Source organism: Micromys minutus, assembly GCF_963924665.1.
Source record: "Micromys minutus genome assembly, chromosome: 8".
NCBI lineage: Eukaryota > Metazoa > Chordata > Mammalia > Rodentia > Muridae > Micromys > Micromys minutus.
In genome coordinates this window covers 63,154,027-63,179,629 of record NC_137977.1, presented here as the reverse complement: position 1 = coordinate 63,179,629, position 25,603 = coordinate 63,154,027, and the positions used below count along the sequence as shown (strand labels likewise).

The 25,603-nt window shown below is 43.7% G+C and overlaps 1 protein-coding gene across 2 annotated transcripts in view; it reads left to right on the top strand.

Annotated features, from left to right (window-relative positions):
- Positions 1-3,025: 3,025 nt before the first annotated feature.
- The window catches only part of SETBP1 (SET binding protein 1), a gene marked incomplete at both ends in the record, with an annotated part of 309,623 nt that continues 287,045 nt past the window's right edge, over positions 3,026-25,603 (top strand). For both annotated transcript variants that reach the window (XM_080919811.1, XM_080919810.1), the window contains one exon: positions 3,026-3,490. In XM_080919811.1, coding sequence (XP_080775937.1) covers positions 3,026-3,490 — 465 coding nt within the window. The remainder of the gene's footprint in view (positions 3,491-25,603) is intronic.

Genomic DNA, 25,603 nt, shown 5'->3' with positions numbered 1-25,603 from the left:
AACCTGACTTGGATATCATTGGTCTCCGTAGTCAGCTTGCTCCTGGGACTTCCAACTATACCTTCTGAGTCTAAAGGACAAGCAAGCCATCTGTACTGGAGTGGGTTCCTGAGACCTTAATTCACATTCTCTTGCTTGTGGGACAGACAGGTTAACAAGTGGTTTATCACCCTGTGCCTCACCCCTACCAGGGTCTTTCTTCTTTAATAGTTGCCTAAGGTCCCAGAAAGACCTGTGTTCATCTTGGAGCTTTCTTACGCTGTTACTGTAGCTTTCATGGGAGATGCTTTCCAAATCTCTAATCAAGGCCGTGCTCTTCTTTAGAGGAATTGAGAAACGATTGTTGAATTGGATCTTTATTTTTATGGATCTCTTCCTACAGTATCTAAATAATTATTGACTCATGCAGTTAAATATAGGAAAGTCTCAAGCAAACCATTTTCAAATGGGAGAGGCTTTCTTCCTGGTAATTATGTACCCACTTCAGAACCTGTCTGCTCATCTGTAGCTGGTGTTTCTTCTTCTTTCATCTCCACACAGTTTCTGCCCGCTCCAGTTTGAAGTCCGCGTGGATTGCTAGGCACATCTGAGGAAGTCTGTGCCTTATCTTACATCCAGCATTGGCACTTTTACCAGAGGGTAATTGTGTGGGTAGTTACTGAGAAATTAAAGTATAATAGTGATTTCTGCCTAAAGGAATAAACCTTGGGTGCTGTTATCTTTAGGAAAAAAAAATGGCTGCCAATGTGTTTGGAGACAGATGGAAGCTTACTCTCTACTGGACCCTCCCTGAAATTAACATGGATGTCCTAAGGCATCTTGATATGTTAGGGTGATGCTGGAGTATGTACCCCTGATAAGAATAGAACCAATGGATGTTGACTTGATAAGACCTTTGTTTGTTTTGAGATAGGGTCTTTCTATATACTCCTGGCTGTCCTGGAACTCACAGTGTAGGCCAAGCTGGCTTTGCACTTGTGATCTTCTTGCTAAGGTTTCCCAGATCTTGGGATCACAGGCATATAAATGTGACTGTTTAGAAAATAAAAAAGTTTGAAGAATATAGGAACATGAGTATACTGAAGATAAAGACTTCAGATTTTATTTTTTAAAGTGAAGTGTCATGTGGTCTAAATGAATTCATCAACAAAGGAAGATACACAGTCTTGTTGATCACCTGAGCCTCAAGTCCCTCTTTAGACTTTTCCTTGGTAGCCTCAGCAAGGGTGCTCGTGGTTTCACTAGGGCAGGCTCATCACTTTCAGAAGAGCAATGCACTACTGGTTTTTCTTCAGAGTGAAGTTTCTTGTACTCGTGCCTGTGTGCAGGGCTGAGGCATTTCTAGGATCTGAGTATGTTTCTGGGCTTCTCTGCAATCCATGGCCCGTATGGAGGTTTCTAACATAAGCCCTTTCCTCCTCTGACTTTCCAGCAGCACACTGACTGAGAATAGGCTGGCTTTAGGGCCAAATGACACATTCGCTGTCAGATTCCAGTTCTTGGTTGTTCTCAGTGTGTCCTCACAAGCCTAGCGGGGCACACTTGGGACGCACATTTGCTAACCTGTTCTTTCAACCGTGGAATTTATAGGCGGAAACAGACAATGTGTAGACTGTTCCCTGCTGGCTACAATGGAGTAAGAAGGAAGGCTCAGAAGTAATGAAACTTTATTCCTAAGTTAGCAAGATATTGCGAATTCTATAGCTCCCAGACAGTAGGCTTTCTCTTACAGATGGACACCTGGCCTTGCCTTTGGCTTTTGCAATCAAGAGTCTAACTAGGGAATGGAGGGATGGGGTGAGTTAAAGAGATGGCTCATCCTGTGATTATCTGGAGAAAGCTTAATTTTTCTCTTCTCATCTTGGAGGGAAGATGCTAGTTGGGAGTCTTGACACTTTTGAATGATTGTGAAATTTTGCTTCCCTCTCTTTCTTTTGCTCTTTTGTTGTGTGGACATAGTGACCCTTCATCTAAACAAAGAGGAGGTCAGGAATTGTTTAAATGGCTCTTTTACATCAGTAATGGGAATGATTAAATACCTTATATTTCTTTAGTTAAAACATGTTAAAGTCTGTTTTGCAGCAATCCTAGGGTTATTCCTGATTGCCTATTGAGATATTTTGGTTTTCTCATTGTTCCTCACTCCTAAGTTTTAGCTATAGCTTCCAGGGTGGGTAGTTCACATGTGTGTTCCCAGCATTTGTTAAGCAGAGTCAGGAGTATTGCCTCAAATTAGAGTTCAGTGTAAGCTACCCAGTGAGTTCCAGGCCATTCTGGGCTACAAAACGAGACCTTGTCTCACAGAACAAAAGACAAAACCTCCAAAGCAAACAGGACATAGCATCAGTAACAAAAACTAGAACACTTTGCATACTGGCAATAATGAGTGATTCATGTGATAACATGTGAGGACGAATAGCCAAGAGGTGGACTGGAGAATGTCCTTCGGGGGGAGGGGGGCTCTTCTCATTTTTCAAACTCTTCCTCAGAGAGAAGTGATAAAACAAGTCACCTAGATACGGTCACCCAGGCCTGTGTCAGCTTTCAGACTGCCCTGTCATTGTGGTTGGAGTCAGGGAGTCTGTTGTGGCTTCAATGGAAGAAGCCACCAGCTGTGACACGCTGAGGACTCACCTCTCTTGCTGTTATTATTAGACTTGAAGCCATAAAAAATAACAATAATACGTTCTGATGGCCTGAGCCAGTATGGTTTCCCTATGCGCTGGTGTAATTCAGTTCAGTTATGCACAATTTGAATTGATTTTCTGATACTGAAGGCATGTGGGAAACTGACATTGGATATCTTGGGGTCTGGTTCTTTCCTACAATAGCCAATTACCTCTCTGATTCTCAATTGCAGATCTGATCCCTTCTGAGGACTTCTCCACATCTCCATTGTTGGGACGTTGAACCCAACAGCTGGACTACTTTATTCTTGGAATTTTGGGTGTCCTCTTTTTTGATCTTTTCTGCTCGCCTTCATCCCTTTCCCATTCTGAGAACTCCTGAAGACTGTAGGGTTATCATGGAGTCCAGGGAAATGTTATCCAGCTCCCGGCAGAGAGGGAGTGAGTCGGAATTCCTTCCGGGCTCCTCGTCCAGGTCCCCGACTACTCCTGGATGTTCCGGAGAACCTTTGAAAAGCATCCCTGTGGGTGGAGAGCGAATGGAGCCAGAGGAGGAAGATGAATTGGGTTCAGGACGAGATGTGGATTGCAACTCTAATGCAGACAGTGAGAAATGGGTGGCCGGAGATGGTTTGGAGGAGCAGGAGTTCTCCATCAAGGAGGCCAACTTCACTGAGGGGAGTTTAAAGCTGAAGATTCAGACTACAAAGCGAGCTAAGAAACCCCCCAAAAACCTGGAGAACTATATCTGCCCACCGGAGATCAAGATCACCATAAAGCAGTCTGGGGACCAGAAGTTGTCCCGTGCTGGGAAAAATAGCAAAGCTACAAAGGAAGAAGAAAGAAACCACTCCAAAAAGAAGGTAGGAAACCGCGCCTTGCAGCTTTGCTTTGGTTTCTGTTTTTATTTTCTCTCACCAGTATTCAAAAAGCCAATTTATTTTTCAACATATTTACTTTTGAATCAGCAGCCTCTTTGATGAATATGTAGGACCTACAGCCAAGACTCTGATATAATATATTATGATGTTGAGTTTATCACTGTATTTTATACTCACCTAGGAAACATAAGGTACTGTGGAATTATGATTTGGGAACACAACTTACTTATTGAGTAATAGCCCTCAGGCCGGGTCAGCCAAGTCTTGCAAAAGCTTAAGGTACTTTTTGTTTTGCTTTTGTTTTAACATTTGCATCTGTTTTCCAAGTTGGTCGATCAGAGCAGCCAAGAAGTGTCAAAACTAACTTTTGGTTTCATTTGTTAGTGTTGTAGGTCTTTCTGAGGTGAAGGCTCTGAGAAAGCCCTGTTTCCATTGCAATAGAGCTCGCTGTGGTTGCGAGATGGTTATCCTGAAAGCACAGCATCAGAGAGCAATATTAGAGAAGGAAACTAAGGACAGGGAGCATCTGTGGTGCCACTGAATGAGTTACAATCTGAGACGTGGTGACCCTTTAAGACTTTGGGTTGAGTGAGTCTGGTCCACTTTCCCACTAGTTGCCTAACACAGGAATGCAGATAGAGGTGCTTGGTAGGATAAATTCCCTGGGAAGGAATGGGTCCATATTTTATTGAATTATTGTGCATGCCCATGGAATTATAGTGAGCATCCTTCTGGGGATGGGTGTGGTACTCAGCCTGTGATAGCAGGAGACAGGCCCAGGAGAGAAAGCTGTTGCCTTCAGGAAACTTGGTGGAAACTGTGCATGACTCTAAAAGAAACTTTAGTTGACAATTTTTTTTTTTTTTTGGTTCAGGTGATAAGTTTTGTTCAGCTTCTGCCTCTCATTGATGTATAATTATTTATGTTTACTAGATTGGTACAAGAACTTAAAGTGTTACGATAGTGTTCTGGAATGTTCTTGTTACCTGTAGTCTTGCATCAAGGTCCTCACTCAAAAAACTGAGCAGAAGTCATCTTGCTTCTTTACAGCAGAACCACGTCCACCCTCTAGTCAGGCGTTCACACTGATAGCTTGCATTAAGAGCCGAAGATGTGAGCTAGAAGTTTCTCTCATGGCTGTCTCAGCAAGCTTTCCCTGTGTTTAAAACTGAACTGTCTTCATCCAGAAGCCTTAACACCGGGAAACCAGGACACTTGATTCACTACTACATTAGTATTTTGGAACAGGGAGGAATAAATGTTGGCTTCATTTGCCAGAGCATCTGGGTCACACACTGCCCTCCTCCCATTACAACTTTGCAGTGGTTAATGAGTTCTCTGTTTTGAAAACAAGGGTTATCTTCATACCTGACAGGAACTTTTGAGTCACTTATAAAGTGACATTGTTGCTTTGGAGTTGTGTGTCTTAGGTTTGATAATGAGTACTTGTCTCTGTCCACTGAGGCGGCCCAGTTCTTTATGTGCTGTTAAAATGTGTGTGTGTGTGTGTGTGTGTGTGTGTGTGTGTGTGTGCGCACACGCACATATGTGAGTGTGTGTTTTGAGGGGGGTTCCTGAAAGCTGTTACCTATGATGATTAGTTTCTCTACCACCATAGGGGGATTTGAGTAGCAGCTCACAGTTTGGGGGGTTCCAACACGAATTTAGTCTAAAGTGATGTGTGAATGAGGCCAGCCATCTTCACCAAGGAAGCAAAGCGTTTTTGTTAGAAAGATGAAATCCCTTGTTTGAACATGTGGTTTGCCTCATGTGGTAAGCATTTTTATGCCTCCCAGTTGGAAGTAGAAACGAAGGGGGCTGGATTCCAATGTGAAGGAGCGTTTCATGATGTCACTGTGATGGAGAAGCTTATGAAATGTTTTCGCTCTTAGACACTGGCTGCATATTGAATATTTCTGCCCCCTCTGCTTGTACGCACTCTGAAAGCTGTTACTTTCCAGGATTGAACAAATAAAGTTATTAGCATGGGGTTGTAATTCCTTGATATACGGCAAGATGCCGTCAAATGCCTGTCATTTTGCAGAGATCAAGCAAAGGCTGAGGTTGAGGGTCTGTGTAGAAACCTTGCCTGTCATTTGTATGGAAAAAATCTGGTGCTGTGAATTTACTGACAGTAAATTAAAGGTGTGTGACAACTGTCAAGGACAGGAAAAGAAAAGACATGGTGTCTTGTAAATACCAATCGGTACCTATTCCTGAGATCCAGTCTACTGAGTGTCCCTTGGAGAAGTGAGCCGTATTTTGAAGATGTGGATATAGGGGTGCCCCTAGGACCCAAGTGCCAAGAGGCCACATGGATCTGGTCCTCGAGTGGGTGGAGATGCTTTCTTGGGGGCATTTGGATGCATGTCCTGACATTGAGCAAGGGTTGGCAATCACAGCCTGTGGACCAAATTCAGCCCTTTTCCTGTTTTTCTACAGCCCACACACACAAAAATTGGTTTTTGCATTTCTAAAAAGATTTTTAGAAAAAAAAATCAAAGAGAAATATTTTGAAGCATGTTAAACTTCTTTGAAATTCAAATTTCAGTGTCCATAAATAAAGTTTTAACGGAGGTGAAGCTAAGTCCACTTGATTCCATTTTGTCTGTGACTGCTTTATTATTGCAATGCTAGGGCTGGGCAGCCGTCACCTTGATGCTGACCTGTTGAGCTTAAAGTATTTCTTGAATGAGCCATATACAGAATATTTCAAGCTGAAGAGAAAGCATGGTAGTCAGTAAAGTACTTGCCATGCAAATGTAATGTTTGGATCCCAGAACCTACATTAATAGTGGTAGTAGTAGTAGTAGTAGTAGTAGTAGTAGTAGTAATGATAATAATAATAATCAATGTGTCTGCTGTAATAGCAATATTGGCATTGAAGAGGTGTAGACGGGAAGGTGGCTGGGCTTTCTGAACAGTTAGTCTTGCTAAACCCCAGGTCTTCCGAGAGACATTGTTTCTTAGTAAATAACTAACTTTCTGACTTCGTATGCCTACACACAATTGTCTCACCTCCCACAGTGTTTATCAGATTGATTTAGGGGCAAGAAAGGATTCAGTACAGCAAATACTGGGTTTCATTATGGTTGGTTATGAGTGTCTCAGGGTTCAAGTCTGGAGGCCGGGAGAAGTTGATTGTGCTGGTATGTTCTTGTATATTTAAGTGACGGGATTAATAGTTTATTCAGGTGATTGACAGCCTCAGGCAGAGAGCTTAGATTGGGTCCCATGTGGTCCTTTCAGAAAAAGAAGGCTTTCTGGGAAAATTGTCATGTGACTTACACATCGCAAGTGCCTTCTTTACTGTGTTCATAGACACAGTGGTCCACAGCTATGGGATGACGATGTTGAGACCCGAGTTAATACTCTGTAGCAGTTCCATTCCAAATTTCAAACCTAGGACTAACCTTCCAAAGCAGCATTTGTGGATGGTGTAGGAACATTATCACTTCCGTGGAAGAACTGGAAAAGAGCATCTCACAGGCTGAAGGCTGAAGGTATTTTTGTTTAACCGGCAAGGGATTGGGGAAGGAGTTTTGGATGGCCTTCACCAGAGGGTTCATGACATTTGTCTCACAGAAAGTGTGCAAGCTGTGTCTGGTGGATTTAGATGCTCAGAATACTGGGGCTTCAGTAGCAACTGTTGTATCCTGCAGTTACTGGAGTCAGTAACACGGTGACTTGTGCTCACCCTGGCTTCCCTTCAGGACAGTCAATAAAAACAACAGAGAACATGAAGAGGGATCTCTAGAGGCCAGTTCGGGTTCAAAACACACATGCTCCAGCAGTGGCGGCTCTGTGTGAGGACAGGGGATTAGCCACCGCAGTCTAAGTTCAACAGCAAGAGAAGGGGTGAGGGTGTCTGAGCTATACTCATTCAGCTGCCAAGTGGCTCTGTCTATTTGGATCCCTACTGTAACTTTTCTGTGGGCTAGTTTCTTCAACTGCCAAATCTGGATGAAAGTTTCTATGTGGCATAACTTGGAAGACTAGAGGGAAGCTGGCTAATTTATTTCAGTGTGTACTGTCACGAGAGTTCTGATTTATTGAGTTGCATCTTCTGTCAGCCCATAGGACAAATCTTGCCCATAAATAGTCATTAAAATTGTGGTTCAGGATGCTTTGAAAGAGGATGAGCAAGAATGGGTAAGGTTTGCTTTGGGAGCTGGTTCTGTTACACGTTAAACGCGATGTATTTCCGTCTCCAGAAGGTCAGGATTTCAGGATTGTTTCTCTCTCCTCCAGATAGAATGAGGACATATACATTCTTTATTTCCAAATATTGAAGCACGTACAAGATACCTTTCTAATGAATTTAAGTCTTATCTTCCAAATTGTATTTATCAAATTTATTTACATTTGATGAAAATTTAACTTCTACTTTATGTCTTCTGACGTGATTTTATTTTTCTTCCTCGCTAGTTAAATCAGGAGACATTATTTCTCTAGCTCCAAGAATTTACATCTCGTATTGCCAGGTGCCCACTGTTCGCCAAAGTATGTGCACAGACTCAGTTTTGGCCACCCCACCTTGACCCCCTTCCTGTGTCTGGCAAAAGTTGTGCCATATTTTAAGTATAGTCTTCTTCTAAGACTTTTGAGACTCCATCCTCAGACAGCACCTCCTCTGAATCAAACACATAAAGTATGAGCAGGAAAGGGGAATTCTAGGTGTAATGGAAAGCCAAGTAACATAAACTTGACCAGAACGAGTGAGTTTGATCTGACTCTCAAGTATAAGACCGGACATCAGGATTTGAGTTGATCCGTGCTGCAGAGAGGGAGAAGGAGCCTTTGGGTAAAGTGATAGTTAGCAAGGAAGATTTTCTCCTGTGTTACCCACCTTCCTTGGAATAGGAGGAGAGGCACACTGCTCTCTTGGCCCTCTAAGATAATAGAAGTACTGAGTGTTGAGGAGTGGAGTGCTGAGTGTGTGTGTGCAGGGACTCCCAGGCAGCAGTTGACCGAGATTGACCTCAGTTGGACTATTAAGGGGTCAGATTGTCTGGTAATTGTCCCCTCTCCAGTCCACTCAGTGTCTGTGAGTTAGCATCTGAGTCTGTCTACAAGCATCAATCTGAGCCCGTTCTCCCTGTGGCTCAGGTCATGCCGAATAGCACCTCCTCTCATCTCTCCCTCTTGCATTGTTTGTCTGACTATGGGATGTAATGCTTCAATCTCCTGGGTATCTCTGATTCTTCTGTCATGACAGCTGCACCTTGGTAGCAAGGAGGGCAAGTCTTGTAAGCGCTTCTTCACAAAAGGCTGAATGTATCTTCTTGATTAATGATTTCTTCCGTACTTCATTTATTTATCCTTTTAAGGTAACACATTCTTATTGATTCATCACTGGGGAAATGTTGACTGAGTGGAGACTGGTTATTTCATAGCCAAAATAGCTCCTGTGGGGTGTATGCCCCGCCCTTCCTCTTGAGGTATTGCTTCCCAGAGCAACAAGGAACTCTGCACAGGTAAAGGCACAGGAAAAAGAAAGCAAACTGAAGGTGGAGCTGGGACCTACCATTACTGAAAACTGGGAAGTACCATTACTGAAAGCTCAGCCGGAAGACTTTGCCTTCCTCAATGTCCACAACTGAGTTCTCACTACAAACCTCAAAGCCTTTCTGTTCAACAGGCCAGGTGTCCCCTTTAAGAGGGTGACAGTCATTATTCGAGTAGATGTTGATCTCGGTCTTGGTATTGCTTTATCATCAACCTGTTCCTCTCCCAGACATCCCCACTCAAATCTATCAAAGCCTTAAGCTGACAGAGTTGAGCTTTGGAAACTACTAGACTTGCATTCCATGAGAACATTCTGCGGTGGGTGTTTGTTTGTTTGTTGTTTGTTTTTAAGTTATTTCCTACCTTTGTACCTGGTTTCTTTTCTTGGTTGTTGTTTTGTAGTTTTTTGGTTTTTTTTTTTTTTTTGTTTTTGTTTTTTGTTTTTTTTCTTTTTCTGGTTTTGGAACTCTTTAAGGGTTTAAATCATCAAGCTGCCCTACTTCCTCCTGGGTTTAGTATTTTTTTAGTGGTCAATTTCTCTTCCTTGTGTGTCCCTAAGGACATGTTAGTGTTTGTTTGTTTGTTTGTTTGGTGAACCCTGAGTCACTCAGGGTCAATGTGCTTACAAGAATGAACAGGAAGCTTGAGTGTTGTTTAGAGGGATTGTCATTCCAGTACCCTAGGAGTGAGCACCACGCCCTCCATGAGCACCATACCCTCCGTGAGCATGTCTTCCAGGTAAGGACCCTATAGTGAGAGAGTGTGGTAGGACGTGCTAGCTTAGCCCTGGGCAACTTTTTCAATCTTTTGAACTTTCTGAGTGTACAGACTTCATTGTGTGGTGGCCCGATGGTCAGCATTCCTTGATTAGATTCCTGTCTTTCATTTCTCTGACAGTGCATCTGAAATCCTTCCATGTGGACACCAGAAAGGTGCAGTGACCTACATAGGACTGGGTACTGGAAGGCTTGGGCTATGCCTCATGTGTTAGCTGGAGGAGGCCTCAGTGCCCTCTGCTAACGTCTGAAAGAACAGGCTTAATACAGAGAAACCTGGTTTTGGGTGGTGGCAGCAGTCAGGTTGTGGGAAGATTGCTACAGGATTTATTTTGAGATACCTGACAGGTCTCTCTCTCTCTCTCTCTCTCTCTCTCTCTCTCTCTCTCTCTCTCTCTCTCTCTGCGGCCATTTGGGTGACAAACCAAGATGACAGCCAAGGGAACTAATGATTAAAAGTGAAAGTTCTGAAGCAACAAAGCGGCTGTCCCCACATGTAGCTCAGCTAGCTGCAGCAATACTGCTGTTCTTTGCAAACAAGGTTCCTTCTCCAACCTGTATTCCCACCCATAGAAAGTATTGCTATACCCCCCAAATGTTTAATCCCCCCTCCCCCCAGAGAGAAGGTCTCGGTGTGTACTTCCAGCCTAAATCATTGTCCTCCTGCCTCAGCCTTCTCATGGGCAGGATTATAGGAATGTCCCTCAAGGACTGGCTGGCATTTCTTAAAAAAAAAAAAAAAAAAAAAAAAAAAAACAACAATAATAATAATAATGAATGTCAATAGGGACAATTGTTTTTTGTCCACCTTTCCAAGTGTTACGTGTAGAACATCCCAGGACATGCTCAGCAACCTTGTTTGTTCACAGGCTGGTTATTTGGCCTGGAGGTAATTGTGTGCTGCCGAAGATAGCTGGGTCCCCATCACAGGGATGTGGTAGAAGTATGCTCACATCCAGGACCAATGTCCTTGCTACCAGCCTCTGGCAGCTGTAAACAAAGAAGCAAAAGCTCATCCTGAAGTGTTAAAGCCATGTACTTCAAGGGTTTTGTCATTCTCCATAAACTATAAACTCATCATTTGTACGGGACCAGCTGTTTGGGCGATGAGCTTTACTTGAGTCTCAGAGTGACAATAAGCCTGTGGAAACTCACCCCCCAAAAAAGAAGGATCATTAGCCAGAAGGACAGAGGAGAAGACAAGGTAAACAGAGCTAAAGGTCCTCCAGATGATGACTGTAGACACACACAGTCAGAGCCTCAACACACAGATACCCACAGACTCCTAGTCATGTATCATCATAACAAGTGTCCTTAAGTGTTTGAAGGAGAAGGAGTGAGCCCTCAGTGGGAAAGGTGTGCAAGCCGAAACACAGTCTAAGTAGTGTGTTGGACTATGGTCTGCCTAGGACACACATTGCAGGAGTCTGGTGCTGTGCTGTTGATTGGGTGTTTTCCCAGTTCCCATAGTATTCCAGCTGATCTCCTAATGGCAGGTCCCCCTGGCCATGTTGAGTGGAAATTTCTCTCTGAAGTTGCAGTCTGTTGGTTCGTAACAACACCCTGCCCTGACACACCTCCGAGCCTGGAGTCAACTTCCCTCACCTCCCCATTGGCCCCTGACCTCACCAGGGAAACAAAGGAGGCCTTTCTTTGCTTTGAGAAGTCCAAGCAGTTCCTACCTTGTGAGGCCATTTGATAATCATCATTAGTATCATTTACAGTTTGCTTTAGTGTGTTTTCTAGACCTTGTTTACTGGGTATTTTCCCCAGATGGTCTTTGCCTCCTGCACTGGCTAGTTTCACTGTGAGAGATAGGAAGTGTGACATCTGCCCCTTAAGATGGGTCCTTGTACCTTGACGATAACAACATTCATATACGAAGAAAAGCACGCATAGGATTGTAAGAAGCCTTTTGTGCCAGTTTAGTTGGTTCACTCATTCAGATCTGGAATTACAGGCTATTCATCATAGCCTGGACCTCTGGGGGGTCTAAGTGAGAGTAGGTACTTTCCCAGTGGGTCAGAGTGTACTTAAAGTGATCTATCTGAGCGAACAATGGAGTGCTTCTTAATTTCTTCATCTCGATCCTTAGAGGGGACAAGGAAGGAGAAAGCAATTTCTTTGAGTACTTGCCTCTTCCTCCTACCTTCTTCTGAGCTGTTCCAGTTACCCTAATTGAATTCTCCCATTTTAATAGATGATAGGCTGCTGTTATACTGGGCTTTGAATGACATACATACATACATACATACATAAACACATACATTATATATACATTTATATATTATATATATATATATATATATATATATATATATATATATATATATATACACACACACAATGCACACCACACACACACACACACACACACACACACACACACACACATATAAACACACAGATAGACAAACAGACAGATAGCACCAAGGCTCAAGTTCTGTCAGGGATCTGAAAACAAGCAACTGAACCCATTAGGACAGTGGCTAGAGTCAGTACCTGCTCAGTAGGAAAGGAAGTGAAAAAGGGAGCGTTCGGTCAGAATACAGGATTCAGAAAACTTTCAGAGTAGTGGGTCTCACCAAGACTGTGGAAAGTCAGAGCTTGTCTTTAGAAGCTTGTCTGGGAGGAAGAAACCTGGCTATCTAAATGCTAGTGTGGTTTTCAGGCTGGTGATTTCAGCTTACCACATCCAGGCATCCTTCACTTTAGAAGGCTCTTCCACGGTAAGACATGGTACCCTGAGTCAGCTTTTGGGATGTCTTATTGTTGTTAATGTACACTGAAGTCAAGCATCCCTACCAAATTAACACTGTCTTTTGTTACTTCTGATGATTTTAATCATCATTTCTACCTCCAATAGATCCCAAAAGCCAAATGTCAGGTGTTTTTTATTTTTTTTATTTTTTTACTATCATGATTTTCTGCATAGTTGATGGCAGAGGTTCAAATTAAGTAGTGGAACTGTTTGGACTTATTAGGAAGTGTAGCTTTGTTGTGGTAGGTAGGTTACCTTGTTTGAGAGGTGGATCATTAGGGGTAAGCTGGGCACAAATCTCTCTCTACTGACTGCCTTCTGATCAGGATGCAACCTCCCAGCTCCCGTTCCAGTGCAGTGCCTGCTTGCATCCTGCCATGGTGGTCATGGATTAACCCATTAAAACTATGAGGAAGCACCCAGTTAAATGCTTTCCTTTATATGAGTTGCTTTAGTCATGGTGTCTTTGCAGTTACTGAGAAGGCCTGACGATTAATATAATCACTATTAAGATTTTAATAGACGTAAACAATCCTGACCATAAAAACCTAGAGATATATCCCCAAAGCTGCCTACTGTTGGGACAGTGCTGTTTGCCATAGCTGCAGCTTGGTTTTGTAGGTCCTGTAATTCAAAGGAGACTTTAGCAGAATTATCAGGAATGTACAAACAGTTGGGGGTATAGGTCTCTCTGTTTTCTTTTCAGTCTCCCCTACATAGAATGTACATTGTCTATCATCTGTGTCTCTGTTGCTCCCAGAACTACAGGACCCTTTGGGAGATGCTTCTAAGCCCCTTAGATCTAGTTGACTTTGAGAGCCAAAAGATAAAAACTGGCTCACTTTTTCATGTTTATTTATTTTTTGGTGGGGGATGCATTCTGTGTATGCTTGGGGGGTCCTGTGTATGCTTGGGGGGGTCATTTATATGTTTGCCTAGATTTTTAATATGTTTGTATTTTATCTCCTGAAATCTCCAACTTGAAAAGGGAATGTAATGGATGTATTTGTCAAACATATACAATTCTCATTGTACATATATTACATAACAAAATCGTATATTTAGTAATTGTATATTAACACTAATCTTGAACAATACATTTTTAGCAATTGGTCCTAGAAGGATTTATAATGTGCATCACCCTGAGGCATCTCAAACAACTCTCAGCATTTTTATTTTCTATTTTTAGCCATTTATTACACACATGAAATAAAATAGTTTTTAAAAATCTGTTGTAGAAAAAAGTCATTATCTCTGTGTCAATGTTAAATTTTATAACCTAATGAAACTTTACTGTAGGCCCGTCAGTGAATGTTGTTTTATGTGGAAAAGTATCATTTTAAGTTTTTAATGAAGCATTTAACATACCCACACATATATTTTGGTAAGCTTTAAGAAGTGAAGATTACCTTAGTTCAGAAGTATCTATTTTTAAGGCCTTTTAAATACTTGCATTCATGCAGAAACACATACACAACTCATTTTAAAGTTATATCAAGCAACAAGTAAATTAAAGTAAAAAGAAATCAGTTTTCAAAACATAAAGCATGACAGAAAAGAAATCTAAATCTAAGTAGTTACAGGTTTGCTCCTCAGTTATTTTAGAGAACTTTTGGAGCAAACTGAATTTTATTTCCCTTTGCCATAAAATAAACAAATACACAGGACAGTTACATCAGGAAGAGGAAAGTTTCCATCACTGTTCCCCAAGGGAGCAAAGTCAGTTCTTGAGGGATCTGCCTTTTGTTTGTCTGCCAGAAACTACTCACTGAAGTACCTTTAGCCTTATAAGGCAGTCATGTCCTGGGGGGATTCCTGGGGTCTTTGTTAACCTTGAGAAGCAAGGGTTCTACAGCCAAGGCTGTGGAGCCTGAGGTTTTTGAGTTATTGAATGCTCTTTGGATAACCTAGTTATTTAAGTTAGTAAGTTTCAATAGTCTTGGGAAGTAAAGGTGAAAAACAGAGCAGTCTCCTGGCATGAAGAAAATGGTTACCCACTGGGGAAGGCAGCAGGGATCAAAGGAGGAGACAGAGTTGGGATTTTGGAAGTCTAGGAGGAAAAAGAGTTCAAGATAGGAAACAAGTTTGCACTGTGCCAGTGCTACTTGCCTAGTGATGTATCAGTGTTCTCTAGAGATCTTTTCTAGCTACATTTTTTTAAATTGCTGAATGTATGTGATTAAAAAGGACCATGCCCCTGTGGTAGTGCTATAGACTCAGAAGTGAGAGAGCAGGAAGCTGTGTCCCCCCCCCCCCCTAAGCCTCATAGGGCTGGGTCTCCTCTCTTTGTTTTCTTTGTATAGTACCAAGTTCTGGTAGAGCACCAGGAAGACCTAAGACATTTTAGGCCATTTCCCTTGATTCCTACAAAACAGACCCACATTTAAGATGATACCAGAGTTTAGGATTTTAATCTACTGTCCAAATTTTCCCTCTGCCAGCTTGTATTAAGACAAGACAGCATTGCAGTAAAATATTAGCCTGCTTCCTTAGGTTCCAGGCAAACAGATGAGAAACTGTCTGTGATGATCATAAGAAGAGAGAAAAAGAAATAACTGAGCCTCTGGAGTGGAAAAGGGAATTCCGTCTGCATACGTATGGCCCTCAAAGTGAGCAGAGTATTTGAACACCCTTTTTTCTTCCCCTCTTCAGACTCTATTTCTAAGCATCCTTGACAGTGGCCCTGAGCACTGCCACAAAAGAATTAAAAGCACTGTTCTATACAACTACTCTCTAGGGCTTTCATCTCTCTCAACTGGGATTTAAACAATGGCCACACATCACCTCTCTCTTCAAGGATTAAATCCTGTAATTATTCGTTGCAAGCTCCTGCTAAGAAGTATCTCTAGAATATTCCCTTTATCTCAGTGGAATAAGGTCCCTACCATGAGAGACCGTAAAAATAAAAATAATAGTTAAACAAGAAAAGACACAAAATCAGACAAAACTAAATGCCGTCAGTTTCTAGTCAGAGGTGGTGGCTCATGTGGATGACTTTAGCCAATCTTTTCAGACTGTGATTTGGGTTAAAAAGTGTAAGTGAATGGGATTTCTTTAACCTGAATTTAATTCTCCAGCAATCATCTTAAGACTTGGGGAACTCCACACATCTTTAGACCCTAAAGATAGGAACTTCTGAAGCAAATCAATAAGTCAGAGTTGAAAACAAAGTATGATTAATGATGGAGGAAAGGAAGTGGATCAGTGGTAGAAAACTCTAGAGATGTGGTTTTAAGGTTTTTAGGTTTTGCTATTTGTTGTGTGTTAGGTTTTTAAGGTTTCAGGTATAGGGATTTTTTTTTAAGATTTAGCGCTCACATTTTTTTTTCTGGTTACGGAAACTCCATCTGCAAGGTTCGTCAATAGGAATTCAGAGCACAAGGACTCACAGGTTGCTTGGGAACCAGTGCTACTCAATGGAGAACTGGCCTCCAAAGTGTTATTGAGAATTGGGGTAACATGCTCTTCCTGAAGTCCTAGAGTCACCTTAGGCAGCAAAAACTACTCTTGCTGAGAGGTGAGAGTCAGTATGCAACGTTGCCTTGAGCAAGTCAGGCCCAGCTTACTCCCTAACCCTCATAGAAAAGCTATGAGGGTTTTTCCTGACTAGGATGCTTGATTCCTTCCTAGTATGATTGGAGGGAACCCGAGAGGAGTCACCTCTTTCTTTGGAATACTATGTTGGAAGTACAAGGAAAACACTACCTGTCTTCAGAACCTGGGTGGGACATAGGATGACAATGCTTTGAATGTATAAGAATTCAGCATTGAGAGGTGGCATCACCTCCTTGGTCAGAGACAGGGCGTGTACTGACCTTATCACAGGACAATACGGACATCCAGAAAACATTAATTACGTGAGCATAGCCATCCCTTTTTGATGAGAGGCACCTGAGTCAGATGAACATAACTTAGCAAAGACATACTTGTTGAGCAGGAGGGAGTGGTCTGAGTTATGTAAGCCGGAAATGGCGAACCAAGGAAAGACCAAGAAGCAAGGAGTTCTATAGTCTTAACACAGGAGACAGAAGCTCCCTTACTGGGAACACCAAAAGATGTCACCTGCACCTCATTTTGATTTCGCCCTTTTTTCCTGTATCTACTGGGATAAGAGGCCATGAAATAGGCAGATGGAATGGGCGTGTCCAGTGTTTAGAGATGGTTCTCTTGTTATGGGGTCACATGGAGAGACTAGGAAGTACAAAGATGCCAAGATGATACTTTGTCTTTCTTAAGGATGACAAGGAAGAACTATCTGTGACCCTCCATGTAGTCAGGCATTTAAGTTCCTCATAAATTAACCTGTTATATCTTAACCCCCTTTAATAGGCTCTGCAGCCTTGGGTGGTACTGCCACACAGTTCAAAGGCTAACCACCCAGGGACCACGTGATCTAAGGTAGTATCAGCTCCCTCAACTTTGGTTAGGAGTCTATTGGCCCAAGCTCAACAACCACTCTATCTGCTCTCTCCTTTGTCTCCACACTTGATCCTTTTTTTTTTTTTTTTTTTTTTTGGCCCAGCTCAGAGGAACCTGTGGTGGGTGAGGGGATATAAAAAGAGATTCTGTGCTCAGAGAGAGAAATTAAGGAGTTAATATCACTTACTCCCCTTCACATGGCCATTCGCAACAGCCTTGTGAAGAAAAGACAAGGGGAAAAAAAGCATTACATGTGCACTCCACGTCTGGCTCCAAAGTCCAGAAGAAAGAACCTAAGAGAAAGTAAATGACCTTTCTTTCTTCCAAGAAGGCATGGCAGTGTAGTGTAGGAAGAAGCTCAGTAGACCTGGAACAAAACAGAGATAAAGCCCTGAGACTGAATCTTCCAAAGGAAGCTGATCCAAAGGCTAATTGCCAGAGACTTTAGCCAGCAGAAGCTGACCTGAATCATAGAATAAGATTGTGTCCCCAGAGGAGCTTCTTTAGGACCCTTTCCCCGTTGCTACCTGTTACCAAGGACACTTTGGTTTCCCTGGTAGAATCAGGATAGTTAGGGAATTCCTGGGAAAATATAGCTGATTGTCAAAATATTCTGCAGGTAGGACATGGGATGGAAAATCGGTAGCAGACATCACATCTACCTGGTATTGTGAGAAAGTATGCTCACAAGTGTCCAGCTATTTCAGTGAAGTAACTGTTAACCCTCTCTTTTATAGACTTGGAAAAGGGCTCTGAGGGCTTTTAAACTGGCTTGCCTGAGGTTACAGCTAATTGCTGGAGCTAGGGGAGGGACAGGCTCAAAGCCTCCAGTTCCCTGGATTCCAGCAACAGGATACCATCACTGAAAGACGTTTCACTGCTGTCTGGCTGGGCCATCTTTAAAGTGAGAAGTGTTGAATAACTTGTGGCTGCCTAGGTTGTGCAGTTTTTCTGGTCTAGACTGTGAGTAAAGGTGAGCATCGTAGGTTTTTCCAAAGGCTATAGTTCTTGTCTGGGACTGGCACAGCTAGAAGACAGACTGCAGGTCCCAGGAGCAGGGGGATATGGGACAAAAATGAGTTTCTAGTAATGTTTTGTTCTTGGCTATTGAGCTCACTAAGATTTAAACCAGGGTTCTTCACAGGATTGTGGAGAGTACCCTGCTTTGGAGTGAAAAGGCAGAGTTCAGCAAATGATCCTTCTGGGACACTTAGCTGGACATCGACATCCAAGACTACCACATAGGTCTTGCCTTCTATCGTGGAGACATGACATCATCTACAAAGCTCATGATGGGAAATTATGAAACTAAATTTCACAGAAAAGGAACAAAAGCCAGGGAAATGTCACTTTGTGTTTTAAGGAAGTTTGCGACATTTGTGTTCACAGTCATTGTTATAATGGGGACACCTGCCACCCATGGGACACAGGGTGGTCATGCCTTCCAGAAGGAGATGTGACTATAGAACCCGGGTTCTGGGTTCAGATATGCATACTGCCTTTCACAGAGGAGTCTGTGTTTCCTCATACAGAGAAGGATTAAAGTGCCTTTCCTCCTTCTACATGATCTGAAGAGCCTCGGAGGGAGTGACTTGTCAGGGCTGTGAGGTACTAACGGAGCAATAGAATTAGGTGGTAGCCTTCGCTAGCACCATGCTGCTTTGGATTTCTGACTGACTATAGCCAGTGGGTAAGCTTTTCCTCCGCTTCCTTCAGTGGCCTCTCTTTGCCTGGCCTCACTCTGTTGTTGAGAAAACCCCCGACGTGGCTGTGATTAAGAACAGCTGCAGGTTGGAAATGGTCAGCCTCCGGGCCCAGATACCCGCCACATGGTGTAATTACCCTTTGTGAAATTCCGGGGTGAGAGGTCAGCTCTCATCACCCATCTTTGTCACTTTTCAGTCATCTGTATCCTGGTGGCAGTTGTGTTATCCCAACCCCCCCTCCCCCACCCCTCCTGGAGCTCAGGAGAAAACCATCTGCTGAGTTGGCTTTCAGGAGAATTTTTTTTTTTTTTTAAAATACCAATTTCCCTTTGTTCCGAAGCAACCTCCAATCAGGGCCTGTGTCTGCTGGGTCTGACGAAAGGCTGGTACTGTGTTTCACACTCCCTTAGGAAAGGTTGCCCACTTGCTTTTTCGTTTTGATTCGATTCCCTGCCATTCTTCAGGACAGGCAGAAGCTGCAGCTGCTACCGTCAGCTGTAGGTGGAGAACCCCCTTGTTTTTAGAGCCTTAAAACATGGTCATGGCTTAGCAGGGGGAAGCCAAAACCAACCAATCAACCAAACAAACCAAACAGGAAAAGGAACACAAAAACAAACTAAGAAATAAGAACCAACTCCTAAACAAGTCTTCTTGCCTCTCCACGTTGTCCCCAGACTCCAAAATCCTACTCAAGAAAAAGTCCTATTATCCTTAAGGGTGTTTCTGGAGAGCCTTTGGTGTCCACTCACTTTGGTCCCCAGGTTTCCCTGGAAAAGACATGCCTTGCATGTCAAAGGCAAAGGAAGGATTCTTCTGTGGAAAGGCCAATGCTGTGGGCTGGCAAATTCAAGGTAGATGACATTATTCCTGTTTGATAGACAAGTACAGTGAGAGGCAGCCAGTGACAGCAACTGTCCTGGACTCTGCACTCATCCAGGAAGCTGGGAGCACAGATTCTGCCCTCCACGTTCCCAGGCTGCTTGCATGGACTCCTGGAACAGCAGTAAAGAAGACTGAACCTGACATGGGACCCTGCCTTCTGTGAGACCCACGACTTCCCCAATGCCTCACACACTGAGTCTGTAAACCGAGAGCACCTCAGTGAGAAGTCTGGGAAACCAGAGACAGTTTAGTCAGATTTCAGCCACCCCCAGAAGCACAGGCTTCTGATGTTTTCCCATCAGTGTGACTCCTCTCTGCAGAGGGAGGAGGTGACAGACAGAGCATCCTATGGGTTCTCCCTTGACTGTGGAGACTGGGGACTGGGTGGCCTTTATGGGCGTATTTATTGCACCTTATGGTGCTTTGACACCGGGGTCAAGAATGACCACATGATGATTTGGGATATTGTTGAAAATCTGCAAAATTCATGAACCTTCTCCTCAGCGTATCATTTTTCACCCCCTCCTACTGCTGGTGTGCAATGGTGACCTGCTGATTCACTTAGACATGCCGAGTACCACAAACATGACTGGCAGGCACAGAGTGGGGACAGACAGAAGAGATGGAGTCACTTTTACAATGTGGTGCTGTGTGTGTGTGTTTGTGTTTGTGTGTGTATGTGTGTGTGTGTGTGTGTGTGTATGTGTGTGTGTGTGTGTGTATGTGTGTGTTTGTGTATGTGTGTGTATTCACATGTGCATGTATGAGCAATTATTGACTATAATGGTGGAACTTGTGCAGCAAAGTATCATCTGAAATGAGGGATTCTTTCCAAAAGATTTCTCTCTTTTCTATAACAGGTTATGTATGGAAACATATTTTGTCCTAACAATTATAAGGAGAGTCTATTAGGTAGGACCCCAGAGAGAGCGAGACAGCGGCAGGTGACAGTGCCTACACACTGTATGGCAGCGTACTTACGTTCCTGACGTCATAAAATGTGCCTGTTGTCATTTTGTTGGCTAACATGGGCTGTATGTGGGGGAGGTGGGGGGTCACTCTTTGGAATTTGGTTTTCACAAGGGCTGTAGATCTTGGAGCTGTGGGTGAGCAGGAGTTGGAAGGATGGAAGGAGAATTTGACTTCCAAACAGGACGGAAACGCACTAAGCAAAGGGGGCCACAGAGCTTAGCCTCACGGGCCCTGGATGCCGATTCGGATGTTAATCATCCACTTCAGCTACACTCTTCATCAGCATCATGGACCAGCTCTTCAATTTATTCATCCATCTAATCAAAAGGATTCTCTCCAATCACACACCAGGCAATATTGTAGAGAAGTAACTGGCTCTGGTCCCTTAAATATCCCACTGGGGAAATGCTTCCGGTCTGACTTGTAAGCTGTGTCAAAGTGGAAATCAAGACAGAAAGGAATCCCCAGTAGCAAATCAGCTCGGGAGGATGATGTCAGCGATTCTCAAAAAAATACCTTGTGATGGACTGGTCAGTTTCATTGAAGGACAGGGACAATCTGTCTAAGTGAAGACAGAGCTAAGAAGCACTGTTAGGCAGAGCTAGATGACAGGAGAGTGAGAGACATTTATTCTAGGGTCTGGAAGACACTTGCTTTGAGGGATTGATGTGTTTTAACCTAGGGGGATGTCAGTGGAAAGAAAGAGAAGACAGCAATGTGGACAAGAAGGTACAGAATCCAGAAAAGAATAAGAGAATCTATAAAAGTAAACCTCAGGGAAATTAAGATGGCAAAAATATAGTAGAGGCCAGAAAAGATATCAAACCAGGTCCGAGTTCGAGACTGAGCCTACTGCAGGTGGAGGAAGGGCATGACCACATCTAAGAGAGCACGAACACGGATGCGCGCTTGCCTCTGTGTGGCCATGATGTTTTAGGGGCTGGGTGAAAAGGGCGGCCTCACAAAGTATGGGTGATCTTTGCAGAAAGGGAGCAAGTGCCCTGGAGAAGCCCAGCCTTTTACAAAAATGCTGGCAGCTTGTTACTTGTACTGAAGATTCTCTGACATCCGGTAAAGGGCAGCTGTGCAGGTAGGTCTGGACCTGGGCTGCCCCAGGCTAGGCAGCTGGGCCTCTTTGCCCCCTCCGCACTTCCAGGGAGGAGCAGGTGCTTAGCTTCTGGATGCCTATCTTGGCTTCGGGCTTCATTCCTAATGATAGGTGACCTTTGCTCCCAATTTTAGATTTGTGGCAGATTCCTCTTTGGTGGGCCTGATCGAGGGAGGGAGCGCCTGCTTCTGCTCCTCTTACTTAGCACAGAGAGATAATTGGTGGCCCTTGGAGTTTGTCTTTCACAAAATAGGACTGTCTGGCACTAGAAGGTCAGAGTCACAGTACACAGGCAGTGCAGCTCAGGAGCTGATTGGGAGGTCAGATATGGAGATAGTCTAGTCAAACTCAGAGAGTCCGGGAGGATCCCTAGGCATCCAGGAAATGTGTGGTGTTTCTCCCATTTCGGGTGCTTCTGGTCTTTACGTACACTTTATAACTCATCTGATTTTTCCTGTAGCAGAGGACATAGGACAAAACTTTCTCATTGCTTCTCTAAATAAGGCTTTCATAGAAGTAAGGGCCTGAGAAAAGCCAGCATATGGTTACTTCCTAAGGTGACATCTCATAGTTGGATTTAGCCATCTGAATGTGACCCATTCACAGACAGCATGGATGAACGACTTGCACTTTTTTGGTGCACGAGAAAGGAACAAAAATGCAGATGGCCACGATGGGAAGATTTCACTCTCAGAAGGTAAGGGAGCAGAGCAATGGTGTGAAAGAGTGAATTAGTTATGGCAAATCTTGTTAGGGTCTATTGTAAGCACAGGAGCTAAGCCATCTGTGGCCGCTTGCAAAATTGTTCCTTGTTTGTTCATATCCCCCACCGAAGCAAATCTTTGTGGCTTCTCATGATTTGCATATTGTCACTTGTTTGCCAACGAGAGAGTGTCTCGACGTGTGTATGTGAGAGGGTATCTGTGTGGACGCATTATGTGTGCTCTGAACGAAGTCAGTATATTTCTCAAAAGATGTTTTGGGGGAGCTGGCTGAGGCTAAGGAGGAAAATGATGCTGAGATCTTCTGGCTTTCCTCCTCTAGCTGAAATCTTGAAGGCTGGTCTTTTACATCCCACCATTTTCAATTCATTCTAGTTTCTCCATAACTTGAGTTTTAAACCGATGCTCTATAAAGGCAGGAGGTAAAGTGAGCTCTGCACTGCCTCCGAGTCAACCTTTTGTCTTAGATTTATCCTCAGCACAGCTGAGTTGTCTTCTGTGGAAGACACTATTCTATCTTCTCCTTGATCCTCTCAAGGGTCTCCATTGGTTCTGTTAGTAAGTGGTCTTCGGGAGATGTAGGGATGCGAAGATCACCTTGAGTCCTTCTTCCAAGAATTTCAGTGGGGTTTTGATGCCTGTGAACACTGCATACGGTGCATCTGGGACAGTCAGAGCTGAAGAGGAAGCGGAGGAGGCCACCGGGGTCTGCTGGGCACTGACAGCTTTGTACTTGGGGTCCTCAGCTTTGTACTTGAGGTCCTGTGAAAAACAGACATGAGGTCAGAGGGGCTGCCAATCAAGCTTTCTAAGATATTGGGGCTGGTCAAAGAAGCCAGAAGCTGAAATGTTTAGAAAATTAAACGCAAAAACCCCACTTCTGCCCATCACCCTAACATTCTAAGTCAAGGATGGTACCGTAGGATCTTGAGCAACTGTTTATGATATTTCCAATAGCACCAATAATTCGCTTGCTCTGGGATGTGGGCAGCTTAAACAGATAGCTTCCATGCACCTTAATTTTGCTCTTGTACACTCAGCATCTTGTTTTCTTCCCTTCTTCCCTGACTGTCCTTCGTTGTGATTGGAAGTAGACTCTGGCTATATAAAACGAGTTGGCGCTGTCGTCTCTTCTGGAAACTTCTTCGTGTAGTCATGTAATGCTCTTCACAGTTGTGTGCGAGGGTCACATCAGTCACCATTGTTGGATGCAAACACGCAAAGAGTTCACCATGCCTCTGCTCAAGCAAGTAAGATAAATGGGCCTTTATTTCCCAGATGCTCTGTCCATGCGGGATTCAGAGGAGAGGGGGGAGCAACAGAGCCAGGGAAAGTAGAAAACTCTTGTCTGTCAATACTGGCCTGACATGTTTCACAACCAGGCATTTGGAGAACCAGCTACATAATGGTTTCGGCTATGACAAGAGATAAAACTGACCCACCAGTTATTCAGTTGCTTACACATCATTTACCCTGTGTAATGCTGCCCTGGATCTGAGTGCCTCATTTCTAATGAGCCAGGAGACAGCACAATTAATTACATGGGAAGGGGTGTCATCAGACAAGAACCTAATTTTTACCAAGGAAAAAGTCCTAAAATATTTCCACTTTTCTCAGGTACTGGCTGGAGCACCCAGAAAGGATGCAGCTAACATGCTGGGGGACATGTATAAGGAGGAGGAAGGACAGCCTTAATGATCCTAATATAGTTATGGGGCTGGGATGTTAGTCAGAACCGTGGAAGTTGCCCTGCCTGTGGAAGGAGGAAGGTTGTCACAGAATCATCATATGGTTTGGCTACATAGGAACATTGGGAAAAAGAGAACATCCTTGATAAGCAACGCAGGGGCCTCAAATCTCAGTGCTGTGCCCACTTGAGTAATAAAGCATTAGTGCTGGAGACAGGGGTGCACACTGAGGTAGAGAGAGATGAATCTGTCTACCTGATGCCACCCCATACCCCCTAGTCTCCTATCTTGATCAGACAGGCAAGTCACGGGAGGATTCTTCTGACTCTCATTGCTTTGGAATTGTCACCAAAGCTCTCATAGATTAAACTTGCTGGCTGGGAAATCAGTGTGGCGTGGACAGTCTGCTGGGAAGAGGAGAAGGAAAAAGCTGAAGGATTTGAAGGTCAAAGGTCAAAGGACTGGGGTGAGCAGCAGGCAAAAGCCCAGGATTGAAATATTTACTGAAAGTTGACAGGCGACAGAATAGAGGCAGACAAGTGGCAAATTCCTGTTTTTTCATCTTATTGAGGAAATATTTTGAGTGGTGTTTAGTTGGATTGTATAATGAGTGGGGGTGGCGTCTGGAGGTGGAGAAGGAGAATATAAATGAGAGATTATTAAATTACCGTTGGGAAGCCAGGTCATAGCACGAGATGCATGCGCCTCCTCCCACGCACGCTCATTAGGAGCCTAAGCATTCATTTCTTCACAGATTGATTCCGCGCATCATCTTTGAAAACTTACTTTCCACGAAGGGTTTGGTAGCTTTCTAGAGAGGGTGACATTAAACAAAGGAACAAGAACCCTGTCTTCCTAGGCTAAGTAGGAAGGGGTCATCACAAGGAAGATGCTTTTATATAAGGAGCCCCTTGATTTGATACAGATATTGCTGTTTGCTTTCTGCTGCCAAACCATATAATTTTCAGTGTCTGTGCAGACTTTAGGAATATGACTATATATGTTTTTCACTTCGAAAAGAACCTGAAAATGATGACAACACTCTTCTCTGCTGGGGCACCGGTTTTCCACAGGCTTCCCCTGCACTGTAAGAATTGTGTCGTAGGGCTGAGACTGGGTGTCCATAGGTGGAGAGTCGAGGTTTAATGAAGTGGTTAGGAAATAAGTCGGTTGTGTTTGGACTCAACCACAGCCATTCCTCCTCCTTGCTGACCCAGTTTGCTCCTGCTGGCAAGAAACGGCTAGTATTTCAGGATCATAAGTTCATGTAGACTTCCAAGCTGGTGGTGATTCACGGGGATTTTCATGTCTTAAAGAAGGATAGACCTGGGCGTGTGTGTGGGGGGGTCTTGAGAGTTCTTGGCAGGGGGGACTAACCCAGCATTTAAATGGCATCCTCCTTGTGTCTTGTGAGATTGTGGCTCGTTTGAACACGCCCCCTTCCTGTACCCTCTGACTTCTCAGCAGGCTCCTGGTCCTCTGTAGCATCTTCCAGGAAGCGATGACTCAGATTATTTTCATCAACACCTCTCAGCAGCTCACCCCCACCTCCT